We start from the raw sequence: 20,188 nt of genomic DNA on the forward strand, positions 1-20,188 counted from the left end.
TGAGGGATTTTAAAGAATGGGACTAACCATGTCTAACTATCACTTTTCTTGTTACACGAAAGATAGCATTCCATAGAATAATCTTAGAGTTCTTTCAAATCATTGCTTAGAATGTTTTCTTATTTTTTTAAGAAGGGTTCCATTATATGGATACATCCATATAATTGTCTTCTGTTGATGGATATTGATTTATGCCCGATTCTTTCCTCTCTCAGTTCATTCATGCATGCTAAGTCACTTCAGTCATGTCTGACTCTTTGTGAACCTATGAACTGTAGCCCACCAGGCTCGTCTGTCCATGGGACTCTCCAGGCAAGAATACTGGAGTGGGCGGCCATGCCCTTCTCTAGGGGATCTTCCCGACCCAGGGATTGAAACTCCATCTCTTATATCTCCTGCATTGGCAGGCAGATTCTTTACCACTAGCAACACCTAGGAAGTTCAGGAGCAGCTATATCTGTAGGATAAATCTCAGAAGTTGAATAGGTGGATTAAAGACTAAGTGAATCTGTAATTTTGATGGATGTTGCCAAATTGTGCTTCATAGGGATGGTATTACTTTGTACTCTCACCAATAATGTATGAAAGTATCTATTTCCCTAGAGCATTGCCAGTTGAATGTCTTGTTCCACTACCATTTTGCTGTCTTAAAAAACTTGTAATTCAGTTCCAGTTCAGCACCATTCCCCTTCCCTTGCCAGCTGTATGTGAGATATTTTTCCTAAATTGTTGGTTTTTTTGTTTGTTTGTTTGCTTGCTCTAGTCTTGTTTCTTTGTTGTTATTGTTTAGTTGCTAAATCGTGTCCGACTATTTGTGGCCCCATGAACCATAGTCCACCAAACTCCTCTATCTATGGAGTGGGTTGCCATTTTCTCCTCCAGGTGATCTTCCTGACCCAGGGATCGAACTTGTGTCTTCTGCATTGACAGGAAGATTCTTTACTGCTGAGCCACCAGTTCAGTTCAGTTCAGTCGCTCAGTCGTGTCCGACTCTGCAACCCCATGAATCGCAGCACGCCAGGCCTCCCTGTCCATCACCATCTCCCAGAGTTCACTCAAACTCACGTCCATCGAATCAGTGATGCCATCCAGCCATCTCATCCTCTGTCGTCCCCTTCTCCTCCTGCCCCCAATCCCTCCCAGCATCAGAGTCTTTTAAATGAGTCAACTCTTCGCATGAGGTGGCCAGAGTACTGGAGCTTCAGCTTTAGCATCATTCCTTCCAAAGAAATCCCAGGGTTGATCTCCTTCAGAATGGACTGGTTGGATCTCCTTGCAGTCCAAGGGACTCTCAAGAGTCTTCTCTAACACCACAGTTCAAAAGCATCAATTCTTCGGCACTCAGCTTTCTTCACAGTCCAACTCTCGCATCCATACATGACCACTGGACTAGACGGACCTTTGTTGGCCACCAGGGAAGCCCAATTTTGTTTCTTACTGTACAGCAGTTTAATACAGATCAGCCAATCAGTCTCTTTTAATTTAATTTATTTTTTCTTTTTGGCCACACACAAGGATTGAACCTGGGCCATTGGCAGTGAGATCATAGATTCCTAGCCACTGAAGCACAAGACAATTCCTATGTTTATTATTTTTGAGGTTTAAAATTTCTTTTCCATTCAGAAATTTCATAGATACTAAATTATTTTTTCTTCTAGTTCTTTTATGTCTTAATTCTTTAATTTTTTAAAAATTTCAATTCTGATCTATTTGGACCTGATTTTGATTCAACTATATTTTGCAGCAGTGACAGCATGTAACATTTATAGAATACTTTTTAGATGTAAACCTTCCTAGAGGAAGAATAAGTGAATTTCAAAGGTTGTTTCCCCTATTAACAGTAGCACATATAATCCAAGGGAACACATGAGATTTTCTTTTTTTTCCTTAATGAAGTGAAAATTGCTCATTCATGTCCGACTCTTTTGTGACCCCATGGACTATACAGTCTATGGCATTCTCCAGGCTAGAATACTGGAGTGGGTAGCCTTTCCCTTCTCCAGGGGATCTTCCCAACCCAGGGATTGAACCCAAGTCTCCCACATTGCAGGCTGAGTCTTTACCAGATAAGCCACAAGGGAAGCCCACTTTTTTTCCCCTTAACTGTATGATAAACATTTTTTTTAACAAGTGGAAATTTCATTGTAAAATATTAGTTAACACATAATTGTTTTTAAAATCTGCCTGCAATGTGGGAGACCCTGAGGAAGGAAATGGCTACCCACTCCAGTATTCTTCCCTGGAGAATTCCATGGACAGAGGAGCCTGGTGGGCTACGATCCACCAACGCACAATGAGTCAGACACGACTTAGTGATTCACTCTTTCACTTTTCATTAGTATTAATGGTAAGACCAAATGAAGTTTATATATTTCACATCAGAAGTTCAATATTGGTAGAAATAACCTTGATGCTTTGTAAATGACTAATTGTACTTCATATTATATTATTGTTTATATCACTTTCCTTATGGTTGCAGACCATATCCATACTCAACAGTTATGTTTTTCTCCACCTGTCATATTTCCTTGTGTTATAGAATGATTTTGTTTGATAGTCATGTGGTTGTAAGAATCTGTGAAATTAAAACTCAGCAAATATCAGGAAAATGTCCCTTTCAGCCTAACTTAATCCTGGCACTTGAACAGTCTTGAAATACCACACAGTCTGGATTAAAAACAAAATTATTTTATCTGTGCCATCTGTTTTCACTCATGAAGGCCTGTGACACAGCAGATAAATATTTAAATGCTTTCTGATCTATTCAGATTTCCTTTAATATATTTAATTTGTGACATTTGGTATCCTGTCCATTAATTAAAATAACATGAGAACAAAAACTCTTTAGAAGAAGGACATTTCAGCAGCTGTACCTGCCAAATTATGCTAGTAGCTAAGATGAGATGATATATTTGTGAGAGGGTTTTCCCATTTTCTGAAACATCAAGGTTAAATCAAAATATTTCAAAATTTACAGCTTATGTATTCATCCTTACTTCCTCTATTTAATGACCCCAAAAAAGGAGAGCCAATTTAGAAGTTTCACTTTTTTAGAATCTGAATTGTTTTCCATATTAGATTAGGCAAAGCAGAATTGAAGAACTCTTTTCCTAGTTTCTTGAGTTTCATCAAAATTTACCTAATATCTGAAATATGTTGAGTACTTAAAGTTGTGCCAACAATTTTTCATGATAAAAAGAGCAGGACAAGAAATCCTATTGGGAAATATTAGAGAAAAAATATGGAATTAGAAAAGGAGTGCTTTCAGTTAGGGTTTAAGGGAGTTATAGAGAAGACTTTACTTTTGAAGGATTAAGATCCATGAATCCTTAAAAGATGTACACAAAGTGGTTTTGATTACCAGGATAAAGTGGACAAAGAAAAGATCTCTAATGAAATGAACCCCAAGTCATACCATTATGTCCTAATCTGATTTATAAACGTACACCCACCAAGGAGACAGTGTGTTATATGGAGCAAGTGGCCGGACTCTTCATTCTTAGAACCTCAAGTCTTCCTACAAGTAAAACCTAAAAAACTGCAAGTGGAAAAATATCCAGTTGAAAAATTAAAAATAAGCCTTTCTGGAAAAGATTCTTTTGTCTATAATTTCTAGAAAAAATCAAAGCATGATTGCATAACATTGTAGAACCAGAGTCAATCAAGGGTAAAAAAATTCCCTCTGCTCAGCATTTTCAGATAAGAAATTTACATTAATATCCACATTGAAATTTAAGTTTTATCATCTACTGTTTGAATCATCCTAATGTTTTTTGGGTTGATCCTCAGAATTGTGGAATTCATTTTCTCTGTGTTAGCACCTGTAAAAATCAGAAGGACACACTTTTGTAAAAATAACTAAACACAATTTGGAAAGTCAAACATGGTTCAATAAATGAGGATAGTCAAGTGGACTGAACATCAAGAGTATAACATCTGAGATTTTTAAAACTTAATTTTGAGATATGTGAGTGGGGAGATCTTTTTTCACTAAAATCTGGAAGATGTAGCAGCTGATACATCTTTCTTATAAAGAGTCCTTTCAGAACTGATTGAAAAAAAAAAATAGTTTCCATTAAATTTGAAGAAACCCAAATTAGAGCTTTGGTTTTAAAACAATTATATTTAACTTTAACCGTATTTTACTTTACATGTATAATTCACAATATAGAATAATTGAGGGAAATAGAATGGTAAGCTCTTGGTTTCATTGATTTAAAATTTTTTAAGCTTCTAAGATTCCTAATTCTGCCTCTTATCTGATCTTATTTTGAGGTGATCATTGCATTTCTAAAACTTCAGCTGACACTAATGATAGGTACCTGATTTAAGAAACCATCACATGAGATAAGTGAAAACCTGGTTTGGGCAAAGTTTTAAAAACTCTAGGGGAGTTCCATTTCTGGTGTGGTGGATTAAGTACCTAAGATTGACCTTCTCACAGATAACAACTAAAAAACTACAAAAAATAACTACCTGAAGAGCCTGTAGAGTGACCAAAGACAGGCTGGTTTTGTAGCAGAGTCAGAATTTAGAAGATGAGATGGGCCCAAGGTCTCATTTTAAGAATTTGGCCTAAGGACTCAATGTGGTGTGAGAATGCTGAAACTTCTCTAGATAATGCAGGTCTTTGTGTCCTAAGGAACTAGAGGATAGTAAGGCAGCCATTGCTCCCAGAAAAATGATAGAGTAGGGTGAGATTCCAGGAAAGGAGAAACCGGAGAAAGAGAGCTCTGTCTCCTGTGTAAGCTTTGCCCAAGTCTCTGGCTTACTCATGAATCAAAGTAATTCACAAAGCAGACTCAAAGCACCTTGCAGCTAAATCAAAGAGCTAAAGTGAAATGTGGCCTCTCATTCACCTTAACTGAGACTGACTCTGCAGTTTGACTCTACCTAAGTTAATTGCCTCTTAAAACAATAACATTAACCGTCTTCAGAGAGAGAGAACAGAATCCAGAGTCTTCAAAACAAAGGAATTATTATGTCCAGAATACAGTGGAAAATTATTCATTAAATGAAGAAGCAGGAAAACACTTTCAGGGCACCAACCTTGCTTCATCCCTATTCCCATTTCCTCCTCTCCACATTGTTTTGAAATAAATCCCAGGTATCATATTATGTCTCTCACAAACATTTCAGTGTGCATCTCAATAAGAGCTCTTTTAAAAATGTAACCACAATGTCATTAGCACACCTAAAATTACTTAGTATCGTTACATATCCAGTAAGTATTCAAGTTTCTAATTGTTTGTAGATGGATTAATGCTTTTCAGTTTGTTTAACTGAAACAGACTCACCCTCATCCAACTCCATGGCTAGGGAAGTTAAGTCTTTCTCAGTCACTGGTTGAGGAGTAAATATCATGAGTTTTGGTACTGTTGTCCATAGATCAGAGAATATGAGATCTAAACAGGAGGAAATTCGCTAGAAGAAGTTATTTGAGGAAATTCGCTAGAAGAAGTTCATAATCTTTCCAGCATGCTGATGTTTGAAATGGTATGAATGGGAGAGCCATCACCTTGTCTTAAGGGCTGCAGTTCTTTCATGGCTTCTTTGACTTCTGGTTATTTACATGCAGCAGTTCTCACTGAAAAAGTCCATTCTTGGCCTAAGTTAGTCAATTTTCTTGAGTGATATACAGTTTTGTACATAAGCATTTCTTTGTTTGATGATCAAGGGCTTTCTTCCTATGTGTTTGTTTTTGCCAGAGGTAAACTTTGAAAGATTAGAACCTTTAGTGTGAAATGTCAGACTAAAAATTTCTCTTATGATGTATTCTTTTCATTGTCTCTCTGATTTTAGGAGCTGGGAATCCAAAGTGCAAAATTGCAATTGTTATGGGAAGAATTAACAGTAACTCTGAAACCAGGTAATAAAACAATAGGGATTGAGAAATCTATGAGGAATAAGAGTCAGTCTTTTTTTGTACTCACTTAATTGACTTAAAATTCACTATTTAGGCCCATAAATTATAATAATATAAAGTATATCATGATATTAAAAGTCATATATCTGTTGTTTCACAATTATTTTGCTAAAGATATATTTAGAAAACATTTTAGGAAGTGTTGGTATACATTCTTCACTGTGAAATTTCCTGTTTTAAAAAGTGTTGCTGAATTCTCAAAGCTGTTTGGATCCAATTATAAGATATATAAACTTTTTCAAAACTGTCTGTAAGTAATTAACTGATTAGATATTTAGATCCAAGGCAATAATCTTGAAATGTTTAATATATTAAATATCAGTTCCCAGTTACCATTCTGAGCAAGGAGAAGCCTCAATTAAATAACTTTCACATATTTTCAAATCATTATTGTTCCAGATCACAGCCCGTATCTGAATGTACTTAATGATTTTTATACAATTCCTATTCCAGACATCATTACTTACATGATTACATGATAGCAACAATGAAAAGATGACAGTTGAGTCTCCACCTAACATTTGTTTTATTTTTCCACTTAGCAAACTTCCTAACATCTACTTTTCTTTTGACCAGACACAAACAACACAGCATGATTCTTGTTCCCATCAACACACCTGGAGTAGAAATAATAAGGCCCTTGACAGTTTTTGGCTACCTGGGTAAGTGTTCAATCAATTTGTCTGTGTATTTGCAAGTAGGAAACCTAGAATATGCAGTAACTCTGAAGGAAATAGATAACATTTTAGTGCATGAGATGGATTCTTAGAAACCCTTTGACCCTTAGTATAAATTACCAGTGGAGTTCAGAATAGAACAAATGGAAAGAGAGGTGGTGCAGCATTCTACCACATTTTGTCTGCTTTGGGGAAAGGGCAAACTGGCATTTAAGGCATAGCAACTCTGTGTGCCAGTCTTCTTTTCATCATCCAGGAGGAAGGGTTAATGAAATAGATGTGAAAAATTAAGTAACTCACAGTAATATTCATTTTTAACTTTCTTAATCAACCTACAAGAGTTCATAAGCAAAAGGTTTTGATTGATTTGAATGCAGAACTTTTCCTTCCTTCTGTCCTTGGGTGGAATGTCTAAGAAGCAAGGATACTTTTGCTCAGTCTCATGTTCACTGTTTCCTTGCTGCTCAGGTTTCTCACTCTGCAAGTATTTGTTGAGTACTCAACCCACTGCAGTATGCTTGCCTGGAGAATCCCATGGACAAAGGAGCCTGGCAGGCTACAGTCCATATGGTCGCAAAGAGTCAGATATGACTGAAACGACTTAACATGCACGCACACACACAAGCACTGTTACAGGTGCTCAGAATACAATAGTGAACACAGTAAACTAAGATCTCTGCCCTTGTGGAGCTTACTTGCTGAGGGACAGACAGAGGATAAATACAGATATGTAAATAAGCTAGGTAGCTGTCAGCAAATGATAAATGTTATTAAAAAGTTTACTGAACTTAAGGTTTTGTGGTGACCCTGGCTTTCTCTTTATTGTTAAATGTAACTAATGCAAATATTTAAGAGATGGATTGCTTTTTATAGGCTGCAGCTAGAAAATGTACCCACAGGTTAAGTGGTTGGGTTGTAGAACAATAGCCTAAAAGACCATGAAAATGGGTTTATAATGTTGGTTGGCTATTAATACCCACCATTGTAGAGCCTATGTTTCAAATTTCAGTATGACTGTTTCACCAGTATCTCTCCAACTCTCTGTGCCAAGGCCAAAAGAAATAGTGTGGACAGAGTTGATTATTAATGTCTGTTCTGACAGGAAAAGGGTGGGGAGTTAACTGGAGATTATCTCCAGAACTTGGTGAGGAGGAAGGATGATGTAAAGACAAAGTGTGGATGTGTTCCCAGTCTCTGTCACATGCCAGCATTTTCAAGAGGCAAACAAGCCTAGACTGGAAGCAAATATACTTGCAGGTCCAGCCTTGGCTTTGTCTCTAATGCTAAACCTGCTCTGTTCCTTCGAGCAGGTTTTTACATCTTCAGGCATTGGTTTCCACAGTGATAAAAAAGAATTATATAATTCACTTGCAAATTTTGAACCACTGGAACCTTCTTTTTTTTTCCCCAAGCAAAATTTTCTTCAGAAGCCTGTATATTAAAAATTTCAAAGAAGAAGCAATAATAAAACAATAATAAGATGATCTAATTTGAGCTATGGAGCCATCTTCCTTTTCACAGCTCTACAATCTCAGAGAATCCATTCAAAACCTCTGGATGAAATGATATCTAAAATTTCTTAAACAGTTGATAAGTTTTTTGGGCTGCACAGCACTGGGGGTTCAGGGCTCAGATCTACCTAGAAATGTCTGACATATGAGGCCTTTAAATTCCACTGTCTTTGAGAATCGTATTTCAGTAGATTAATTATCTCTGACTACCTTTTTGTCACCTCATTTTGTTCTCTAAACTCTCATTCTCTATTTTATAGATAATTTCCATGGAGGACATTTTGAGATCCATTTCAATCAAGTGCGAGTTCCTGCCACCAATTTAATACTAGGTGAGATAAATTGAACAAATGATTCCCTAGTAATTTAAAAAATATATTTTCAGGTCTAAATCTGAAAAAGATGTGAAGTCTACCATAATTTAGATACTTTCCTTCTTGTTTACTCCATTTATAAGGGAAAATTATTTCCTTTGGTAATAATAACAATAATAAGGTTTTATTTAAGTATTTGACATGGTATCACATCTATTGAAAACATAGCTAAATACAAAAATTATACAATTCGGAGCAACATACTTTTTCCTAAAACATGATCGTCAAGCCTCTACTTGTTTTAATAAAACCTCAGTAGTTTCTGAACACTGTGTTTCTTGAATGACTCCATCCTCTTGCTTGTTGGAATCCTACCCAACCTTCAGGGAACATCTTTGATGCCACCTCTTTCAAGAAGGTTCTTATATTCCTTATCTCATCCATTCGATAATCCCCTGATCCTGCCAGGCCCTCAGGTTACCATGATGAACAGACACCTTTCCCTCCTATGCCTTTCTTGCCCTTCTCCATATCCCTTATCCCTAGCATCCTTGCCCCTCTTCTAGTTTCTAAACTCAGGACTGTTTCTTATGTGCCTTGGTAACCATTGCAACACTAACAAAAAAACTTATGCAGAGTAGGTACTGAAGAGATAGTTTTTGAATGTGATCCAAGTTTTTAATGATGGTGGTTTACATTTCTATGTATTAGAAATCAAAGTTCCATAAATGTATAGTGAACCTTATTACAGAACTTACTTTTTTCCTACTGGAATGCCATTTTTATTGAGGAGAGTTCATTATTTTCTCAGGATCTGTGTAAATAACAAAAGAAATAGGCTGTGGTCATGTTCTCCTTTCTTTTTCACAGGTGAAGGTAGGGGATTTGAAATTGCCCAAGGCCGGCTTGGACCTGGCAGAATCCACCACTGTATGAGAACAATAGGTTTGGCTGAACGTGCTTTACAGATCATGTGTGAACGAGCAAACCAAAGGGTGGCCTTTAAGAAGAAACTTTATTCACATGTAAGAATAATTACTTATTTGAATTTATTGTAGCCCAATACACTATACTAACCTTGAACCAAAATAACATTATTTGGTCAGAAAGAGATTTCCTCTGCATAAACAAGGTGATTCTTTTCCACAAAATATATTTATTTGTAGTCTGTACTTAAATGTAGTCTGATGATGTGGATGGACCTAGAGACTGTCATACAGAGTTAAGTCAGAAAGAGAAAAACAAATATCATATTCCACATATGATTCCACTTATATGTAAAATTAGAAAATGATACAGGTGAACTTATTTGCAAAGCAGAAATAGAGACACAGAGGTAGAGAACAAACATGGATACCAAGGCGGGACAGGGCAGGATGAATAGGAGGGTTGGGATTAACATATATACACTACTATGTATAAAATAGATAACTAATGAGAACCTTCTGTATAGCACAAGGGACCCAATGCTCTGTGGTGACCTAAACAGGAAGGAAAATCCAAAAAGAGGGGATATATATATATATACATGTAGCTGATTCACTTTGGTACAACAGAAACTAATACAACATTGTAAAGCAACTATATTCCAATAAAAATTAATGAAAAATCCTGAGATTCAAGCTATGTGTGAATATATATATATATAGGCTGATGAGAGATAGTTATCTTTGTGCAATATTTAATAATTCTTTAAGTGCTTCAACACCTCAGCACACAAAGTGTCGATAATTTGTTCAACTTTCTCCGGTTCTCGTTCTCTAGAGAACTTCATAGAGTAGCCCTCTCTGTGGACATGAGAGGGCTGTTTTAAGGAAGAATGAAGCCTTATTCTCTGGCTCTGTGGAGGAATTAAGACAGATAAGTGGAGAGATATAGGAAAATAGCCCAAAACTCAGTGAAAGAAAAGAGATCTAAAAATGGAAAGGACTGCTTTATAAAGAAGTGAGCTCCCTGTCACTGGAGAAATGCAAGTAGAAATGGGACCAGCATTAGCTGGGGTGTTCATGATATTTTGAATTTTTACCTCTAAGTTATGTACTACTGAGCCTATTGTTTACAAAGAACAATACTTACATCCAGGCACTATAATCCAAATTAGAAAATATTTATCAAGAGGGAAAAGATGCTACCATATCAGATTTCCTTGTTTACAAGAAATATTCAAAGGAGCTTTAAGCTGAAATGGAAAGCTTCTTAAGAGCAATGAGATAGCCAAATCATCCCCCTAAAAGCCCTTCTAAGAAGGTAAGAAAAATTATTATTAAATATTTAATACTAAAGATTGCTAACATGTACTGTTAGGTCAAACTTGTAGTGGTAAATTGTATCCATGTTTGCTGGACATATATATTTTAGTACATTTTATAAGATTGTCTCAACTGTACTTTATAAGGAGTTATAAAGTTCATTTCTGATAACCTTATAAATATTTTACAGTATATTTTTTACCGTGAATTGCTTTCTTTTTTATGAAATATTATTTAGCAAATCTATGAATTAGTTAAAACATTGTTCTTATGAAAAAATATAGCGTGCTTTATGGCACATACCTGGGAATAATTTGTAGAAAACGCTTTTAGTAAACAGTGAGGGCAAGTGTCCAACTGTTGGATGGGAACTCCTGGAGGTAAAATGATGTGAAAGTTTGAGGCTATAAATACAACTCCATGATGCTGCTGGAGTAAGAGCTAAAGAGTTGTTCATGGCATCAAATGTCACTTCATGAACATTTCTCTTCTCAAATTTGCCACCCAAACCCCGAGAGGGGTGCAAGGAGGAACAGAAAGGTTTACCTACAGGCATCTTGAACACGCAAAAGCACTCTCAAGTGCTGCTTTCATGACAGATGTTTTAATACTGTGCTAAAGAGAAATTTCTTTTCCACTTTGTAAACTTAATGTGGCAAGCATAACAAGCCTGGGCTTTTCAAAAATATGCCTCCCTTCTCTGAAAACCTCTTGCATTTGGCATAAAGGAAATGATCTGGCAAGAGCTAAAGAGATGTGTGAACAGGTCAAATAAAAATCTGGGCTCGCTTTTTTTCCCTTTTTTAATTTGTCAAAGTAACATTCCACTTCCCTGAATTTGGAGATCCTTTCCAGCTGCCTTCTAATTTATTCCAGGCACTAAAGCAAAAAGTTCTTTATCAAAGTTCTCTCCTAGTAAATAAATTTGGCGCCTTCTTAGAGCACCCATTTAATTCTTCTTAGATCATCTATCAGAGATAGAAGCAAGGTCTGATGCTGTAAAGAGCAATATTGCATAGGAACCTGGAATGTCGGGTCCATGAATCAAGGCAAATTGAAGTGGTCAAACAAGAGATGGCAAGAGTGAATGTCGACATTCTAGGAAGCAGTGAACTAAAATGTACTGGAATGGGTGAATTTAACTCAGAAGACCATTATATCTACTACTGCGGACAGGAATCCCTTAGAAGAAATGGAGTAGCCATCATGGTCAACAAAAGAGTCCGAAATGCAGTACTTGGATGCAATCTCAAAAACAACAGAATGATCTCTGTTCGTTTCCAAGGCAAACCGTTCAGTATCACAGTAATCCAAGTCTGTGCCCTAACCAGTAATGCTGAACAACCTTAAGTTGAACGGTTCTATGAAGACCTACAAGACCTTTTAGAACTAACACCCCCCAAAAATGTCCTTTTTATTATAGGGGACTGGAATGCAGAAGTAGGAAATCAAGAAACACCTGGAGTAACAGGCAAATTTGGCCTTGGAATATGGAATGAAGCAGGGCAAAGACTAACAGAGTTTTGCCAAGATAATGCACTGGTCATAGCAAACACCCTCTTCCAACAACACAAGAGAAGACTCTACACATGGACATCACCAGATGGTCAACACCGAAATCAGATTGATTATATTCTTTGCAGCCAAAGATGGAGAAGCTCTATACAGTCAATAAAAACAAGACAGGGAGCTTACTGTGGCTCAGATCATGAGCTCCTAATTGCCAAATTCAGACTTAAATTGAAGAAGGTAGGGAAAACCACTAGACCATTCAGGTATGACCTAAATCAAATCCCTTATGATTATACAGTGGAAGTGACAAATAGATTTAAGGGACTAGATCTGATAAGAGTGCCTGATGCACTATGGACGGAGGTTCGTGACATTGTACGGGAGACAGGGATCGAGACCATTCCCATGAAAAGAAATACAAAAAAGCAAAATGGCTGTCTGGGGAGGCCTTACAAATAGCTGTGAAAAGAAGAGAGGTGAAAAGCAAAGGAGAAAAGGAAAAATATAAGCATCTGAATGCAGAGTTCCAAAGAAGAGCAAGAAGAGATAAGAAAGCCTTCCTCAGTGATCAATGTAAAGAAATAGAGGAAAAGAACAGAATGGGAAAGACTAGAGATCTCTTCAAGAAAATTAAAGATACCAAGGGAACATTTCATGCAAAGATGGGCTCGATAAAGGACAGAAATGGTATGGACCTAACAGAAGCAAAAGATACTAAGAAGAGGTGGCAAGAATACACAGAAGAACTGTACAAAAAATATCTTCACAACCCAGATAATCACAATGGTGTGATCACTCACCTAGAGCCAGACATCCTGGAATGTGAAGTCAAGTAGGCCTTAGAAAGCATCACTAGGAACAAAGCTAGTGGAGGTGATGGAATTCCAGTTGAGCTATTTCAAATCCTGAAAGATGGTGCTGTGAAAGTGCTGCACTCAATATGCCAGCAAATTTGGAAAACTCAGCAGTGGCCACAGGACTGGAAAAGGTCAGTTTTCATTCCAATCCCAAAGAAAGGCAATGCCAAAGAATGCTCAAAGTGAAGTGAAGTTGCTTATTCGTGTCCGACTCTTTACAACTCATGGACTGTAGCCTACCAAGCTCCTCTATCCATGGGATTCTCCAGGCAAGAATACTGGAGTAGGTTGCCATTTCCTTCTCCAGGGGATCTTCCCAACCCAGGGATCGAACCCAGGTCTCCCAAATTGCAGGCAGACACTTTAACCTCTGCACCACCAGAGAAGCCCTTGCTCAAACTACCGCACAATTGCACTCATCTCACACACTAGTAAAGTAATGCTCAAAATTCTGCAAGCCAGGCTTCAGCAATACGTGAACCATGAACTTCCAGATGTTCAAGCTGGTTTTCAAAAAGGCAGAGGAACCAGAGATCAAATTGCAGAAAGTGAAGAGGAACTAAAAAGCCTCTTAATGAAAGTGAAAGTGGAGAGTGAAAAATTTGGCATAAAGCTCAGCATTCAGAAAACAATCATGGCATCTGGTCCCATCACTTCATGGGAAATAGATGAGGAAACAGTGGAAACAGTGTCAGACTTTATATTAGGGGCTCCAAAACCACTGCAGATGGTAATTGCAGCCATGAAATTAAAAGACGCTTACTCCTTGGAAGAAAAGTTATGACCAACCTAGACAGCATATTCAAAAGCAGAGACATTACTTTGCCAACAAAGGTCCGTCCAGTCAAGGCTATGGTTTTTCCAGTGGTCATGTATGGATGTGAGAGTTGGACTGTGAAGAAAGCTGAGCGCTGAAGAATGGATGCTTTTGAACTGTGGTGTTGGAGAAGACTCTTGAGAGTCCCTTGGACTGCAAGGAGATCCAACCAGTCCATTCTGAAGGAGATCAGCCCTGGGATTTCTTTGGAAGGAATGATGCTAAAGCTGAAACTCCAGTACATTGGCCACCTCATGCGAAGAGTTGACTCACTGGAAAAGACTCTGATGCTGGGAGGGATTGGGGGCAGGAGGAGAAGGGGATGACAGAGGATGAGATGGCTGGATGGCATCACTGACTTGATGGACGTGAGTCTGAGTGAACTCCGGGAGTTCGTGATGGACATGGAGGCGTGGCGTGTTGAGATTCATGGTGTCGCAAAGAGTCAGACACGACTGAGCGACTGAACTGAACTGAACTGAGGGCCTGTAAAGATCCACCTAGGACCACTTTCCTTTATTCTAAAGTTAAGAAGTAATTGCGTATGGTGGTTTGTTCATGAAGTTATAATCACCTAGTTTGATCAATTCAGTTCAGTTCAGTCACTCAGTCATGTCTGACTCTTTGTAACCCTATGGACTGCAGCACACCAGGCTCCCTGTCAATCACCACCTCCTGAAGCTTGCTCAAACCCATGCCTATCGAGTCGGTGATGCCACCCAACCATCTCAGCTTATCTCATCCCCTTCTCCTCCTGCCTTCAGTCTTTCCTAGCATCAGGGTTTTTTCCAGTGAGTCAGTTCTTTGCATCAGGTGGCCAAAGAATTGGAGTTTCAGCTTCTGCATCAGTTCTTCCAATGAATATTCAGAATTGATTTCTTTGAGGATTGACTGGTTGGATCTCCATGCAGTCCAAGGGACTCTCAAGAGTCTTCTCTGACACCACAGTTCAAAAGCATCAGTTCTTTGGCACTAGCTTTCGTTATGGTCCATCTCTCACATCATGCATGACTACTGGAAAAACCACAGCCTTGACTAGATGGACCTTTGTTGCCAAAGTCAAATCTGCTTTTTACTATGCTGTCTAGGTTGGTCATAGCGTTTCTTCCAAAGAGTGTCTTTTAATTTCATGGCTGCAGTCACCATCTGCAGTGATTTTGGAGCCCAAGAAAATAAAGTCTCTCACTGTTTCCATTGTTTCCCCATCTATTTGCCAGGAAGTGATGGGACCGGATGCCATGATCTTAGTTTTCTGAATGTTAAGCTTTAAGCCAACTGTTTCACTTTCCTCTTTCACTTTTATCAAGAGGCTGTTTAGTTCAGTTTCTGCCACAAGGGTGGTGTTGTCCGCATATCTAAGGTTATTGATATTTCTCCCAGCATTCTTGATTCCATCTGGTGCTTCATCCAGACCGGCATTTCGCATGATATACTCTGCATATAAGTTAAATAAACAGGGTGACAATATACAGCCTTGACATACTCCTTTCTCATTTTGGAACCAGTGTGTTGTTACCTAGTTGGATAGCCATTAAAAAAAGACACTGACTGCTGGAGTTTTGTTTGACATTGTCAATTCAGAGCTTGGTTTCAACATCTAGGACAGTGCCAGCCAACAGAAATAAATAGGGTAAGCCAGAAATGTAATTTAAAATTCTCTGCTGCTGCTGCTGCTAAGTTGCTTCAGTCATATCCGACTCTGTGTGACCCCATAGATGGCAGCCCACCAGGCTCCTCTGTCCCTGGTATTCTCTAGGCAAGAATACTGAAGATGGTTGCCATTTCCTTCTCCGAAAATATTCTAGTAGCTACATTTTTTAAAAGTAAAAAGAAACAGATGAAATTGATTTTAATAATGCATTTTATTTAATCCAATATATCTGAAATGTTATCATTTCAACATGAAATCAATATAAAAATATTACTAGTGGTTATTTTACATTCTTTTAAAAACTGATTCTTCTAAATTAGATGTACATTTCACACATGTATAATACATCTTGTTTCAGACTAAACATATTTCACATTGCATATGATTATTGGCTACCATGTTGAACATCACTGTGATAGGGAAACTGATCAAAATATCCACCACTGAAGCAATGTACTGTAGCAAACATGTTGTTGTTCAGTTGCCAAGTCATGTCCAGTTCTTTGTGACACCATGCACTGCATCATGTCAGGCTTCCCTTTCCTTCACTATCTCCCAGCGTTTCCTCAAACCCATGTCCACTGACTCAGTGATGCCATCCAACTGTTACATCCTGTATCGCCCCCATGTCCTCCTGCCCTCAGTATTTCTCAGCATCAAGGTCTTTTCCAGTACGTCGACTCTTCCCATCAGGTGGCCAAAGTATTGGAGCTTCTGCATCAGTCCTTCCAATGAATATTCAGGATTGATTACCTTTAGGATTGACTGGTTTGATCTCCTTGCTGTCTAAGGGACTCTGAGGAATCTTCTCCAGTACAATTTGAAGGCATGAATTCTTTTTCGTTCAGCCTTCTTTATGGTCCAACTCTCACATCTATACATGACTTCTGGAAAAACCATAGTTTTGAATCTATGGATATTTGTCAGCCAAGTGACATCTCTGCTTTTTAATATGCTGTCTAGATTTGTCATAGCTTTTCTTCCAGAGAGCTAGCATCTTTTAATTTCATGGCTGCAGTCACCATCCACAGTTATTTTGAACCCCAGGAAAATGAAATCTGTCACTGTTTCCACTTTTTCCCCTTCTATTTGCTATGAAAAGATGAGACCGGATGCCATGATCTTAGTTTTTTGAATGTTGAGTTTTAAGCTGGCTTTTTCAGTCTCCTCTTTCACCCTTATCAAGAGGTTCTTTAGTTCCTTTTCACTTTCTGCCATTAGGTGGTATCATCTGCATAGCTGAGGTTGTTAATATTTCACCCAGCAATCTTGAATCCAGCTTGTGCTTCATCCAGCCCAGCATTTCACATGATGTACTTTGCATAGAAGCAGAGTGACAATATACAGCCTTGACATACTCCTTTCCTAATTATGAACCATTCTGTTTTTCCATGTCCAGTTCTAACTGCTACTTCTTTACCTGCATACAGGTTTCTCAGGAGGCAGGTAAGGTGGTCTGGTATTCCCATCCCTTTCAGAAATTTTCACAATTTGTTGTGATCCACACAGTCAAAGGCTTTTGCATAGTCAATAAAGCAGATCTTTTTCTTGAATTCTCTTACTTATTCTGTGATCCAATGAATGTTGGAAGTTTGATCTCTAGTTTCTCTTCCTTTTCTAAATCCAACTTGTACATCTAGAAGTTCTTGGTTCACATACATTGAAGCCTAGCTTGAAGGATTTTGAATATAACCTTGTTAGTGCATGAATTGAGCTCAATTGTGTGGTAGTTTGAACATTCTTTAGCATTGCCCTTCTTTGAGATTGGAATGAAAACTGACCTTTTCCAGTCCTGTGACCACTGCTGAGTTTTTCAAATTTGCTGGGATATTGAATGCAGCACTTTAACAGCATCATCTTTCAGGATTAGAGATAGCTCAGCTGGAATTCCATCACCTCCACTAGCTTTGTTCATAGTAATGCAAAAAGAGTTGTTCAAAGAGTTGTTCATAATATTCTCCTATTATCCTATTGATGTCTGCATAGTCTTCTGTGATATCCCCTAAAGGATACAAAATTGTTTATTTGTGCCTTCCTTTCTTTGTCTGTCTAGTTAGAGGTCTGTCAAATTTATTGCTCTTTTCAAAGAATATGTATTAACTATTAACATATAAAATTATACAATATAATAATCGATATGAGTTAATATTAATAAGATCTTTGTTTCATTTTCTCTTTTGTTTTCAGTGTTATTGATTTCTGCTGTTTATCATATCTTTTCTTTTGCTTTTCTCAGATTATTTTGCTCTGTTTTTCTAGGTTCTTGGTATGGTAGCTTGGATTATAGATTTTAGACTTTTCCACTTTTCTAGTCTATGCATTTAGCACTGTAAATTTTCCTCTCAGTACTGCTTTATTTGTATCCCACAATTTGTATGTATTGTATTTTCATGTTCATTCCATTCAGTGTATTTTTCAATTTCCCTTGGAATTTCTCTTTGATACATGGAAGTGGGTCACGAGAATGTGTTACTGAATTTCCAAGTGTTTAGAGGTTATCTTGCTATTTTTGATTCCATTGTGGTCACAAAACAAATTCTGTATTATTTCAGTTCTTTAAAATTTGTTGAGGTTGGCTTTATAGACTAAGATACGGTTTATCTTATTATGTGTTTTATGGATACTTGAAAAGAATGTAGATTCTGCTTTTGTTGGGTGGAGTGTTCTGTGAATATCTACTAGATCCTGTTGGTTGATGTTATTGTTGAGTTCTTCTATATCCTTGCTAGTTTTCTAATTGTCCTATCAATGGTTGAGAGAGGGGTGTTGAAGTCTTCAAGTAGAACTATGGATTTGTTTACTGTTCTTTTCAGTTCTTTCTGTTTTTTATTTACATATTCAGCAGTTCAGTTATTTGATGCATACACATTTAGGATTGCTATGACTTCATAAGGATTTACCCTTTTATCATTATATAATGACTTTCTCTGTCTCTGTGCTTTGACCTCCAAGTAATTCTCAGTACTTTGAAGTCTACTTTTATCTGGTATTAATATAGCTGGTATTAATATAGGAAAGCAGGAGCTTTCCTTTGATTAATGTTTACATGATATATTTTTTCATTTTTGGTAGGTTGTTTTCAACCTGCCGATATCATTATATTTGAAGTGAATTTCTTGATGACATATAGTTAGTTGGGTCACATTTTTTAGTTCATTGTCTTTGTAATAAGATTGAGGCTAGTGCTTAAGGCTGCCATTTCATGTTTGATTTTAGTTTCTGGTTTTTTTTCCTGCATTCCAATCAGTTAATTTAACACTTTTAGAAGTCCACTTTGCTTTATCTAGAATGTTTCTGATTGTATCTCTTTGTAAACTCTTTTAGAGGTTGCTCTGGGTATTATAATATAGATACATATGATATATAATAATAATACATATATTAATATATGTATGTATATATCTCACTAATCTATTGGTATCATCATTTGACCAGTTTGAATGAAGAAACTTTACTTCCCTTTAACCTCCACCATTTTTAATATAATTGTTTTAAATATTTCCTCTGTGTACATGTAGAATGACATCACATAGTATTAAAATATTTACTTTAAACATCAAACATAGTGTAGAAAATTCAAGAGAAAAAGAAAAAACAATTTCTGTAGCCATATTTTTCTTTTCATGGTTTATTCCTTCCTGATTTTCCTAGGTTTCCCTTTAACCCCTCTGTTTAGAAGGCTTTTTTTAGCTGTTCTTATTTAGGGTCTATAGGCAAGTGTTCTCTGTTTTCCTTTATCTAAGACTGTCTTGATTTCTCCTCCTTAAGGAGGGTCACAAAAAGTCGGACACAACTGAGTGACTGAACAACAAGGATATCTTCACTGAGTATAAGGTTCTGTGTTGACAATTCTTTTCTTCTAGCACTTGAAAAATATCCTGCCATTTCCTCCTGGCATATGCATATATTTTCATTCTTCACTGGCTGCTTTTAAGATTTTGTCTTTAGTTTTTAGAAGTTTAATTGTGATGTGTCTTGGCATGGATTTCTTTGATTTATTATGCCTTAGGTTTACTCAGCCTCTTAAATCTATAAGTTATGTCTCCTGCCAAATTTGGGAAGTTTTCAGCCATTATTTCTTTTGAGTATTTTTTCAGTCTTGCCCTCTTTCTCATCTTCCTAGAGATGTTAGATATTAGATGTTAGATAAATGTTAGATATTTTGTTATAATTCACATGTTCCTAATGCTAGTCTTTGAAAGAATTTTTTGCTCTATTTTCTCTCAGTGGTCTAGATTGATCAATTTCTATTGACCTGTCTTACTGTTCATTGGTTTGTTCCTTTGTCTCCTCCATTTTGCTAAACCATCCACTGCCCATTCACTGAGGTTTTTATTTAAATTGTTATATTTTTCAGTTATAAAATATCCATTTGGTTCTTTATTTCTTCTGTTTCATTACTAATATTTAAATTTCTTTACTGAGACTTTCTATTTTCTCATTTGTTTCTACTGTGTTTACATTTACTAATTGAAGCATTTTTATTATAGTTGCTTTAAAGTATTTGTCAGAAATTATAACATCTCTGTCACTTCAGTGTTCACATAATCATTCATTTTCAGACCTCCTGGGTTTTGACATGACAAATGATTTTTTATTAAAACCTAAACATTTTCATAATATATTTTGAGACCTTATTTAAACTTTCTATTTTAGCTGGGTTTATCTGGCAGT

At 37.0% G+C, this 20,188-nt stretch overlaps 1 protein-coding gene across 1 annotated transcript in view; it reads left to right on the top strand.

The window, feature by feature from the left end:
• Positions 1 to 20,188, top strand: part of ACAD11 (acyl-CoA dehydrogenase family member 11) — a 113,760-nt gene that overhangs the window by 82,582 nt on the left and 10,990 nt on the right. The window contains exons 14-17 of the mRNA XM_018051271.1: positions 5,803 to 5,869; positions 6,503 to 6,588; positions 8,375 to 8,446; positions 9,299 to 9,453. Of these exons, the coding sequence (XP_017906760.1) occupies positions 5,803 to 5,869; positions 6,503 to 6,588; positions 8,375 to 8,446; positions 9,299 to 9,453 (380 nt within the window). The remainder of the gene's footprint in view (positions 1 to 5,802; positions 5,870 to 6,502; positions 6,589 to 8,374; positions 8,447 to 9,298; positions 9,454 to 20,188) is intronic.

The sequence above is a fragment of the Capra hircus genome, chromosome 1 (genome assembly GCF_001704415.2).
Source record: "Capra hircus breed San Clemente chromosome 1, ASM170441v1, whole genome shotgun sequence".
NCBI classification, from domain to species: domain Eukaryota; kingdom Metazoa; phylum Chordata; class Mammalia; order Artiodactyla; family Bovidae; genus Capra; species Capra hircus.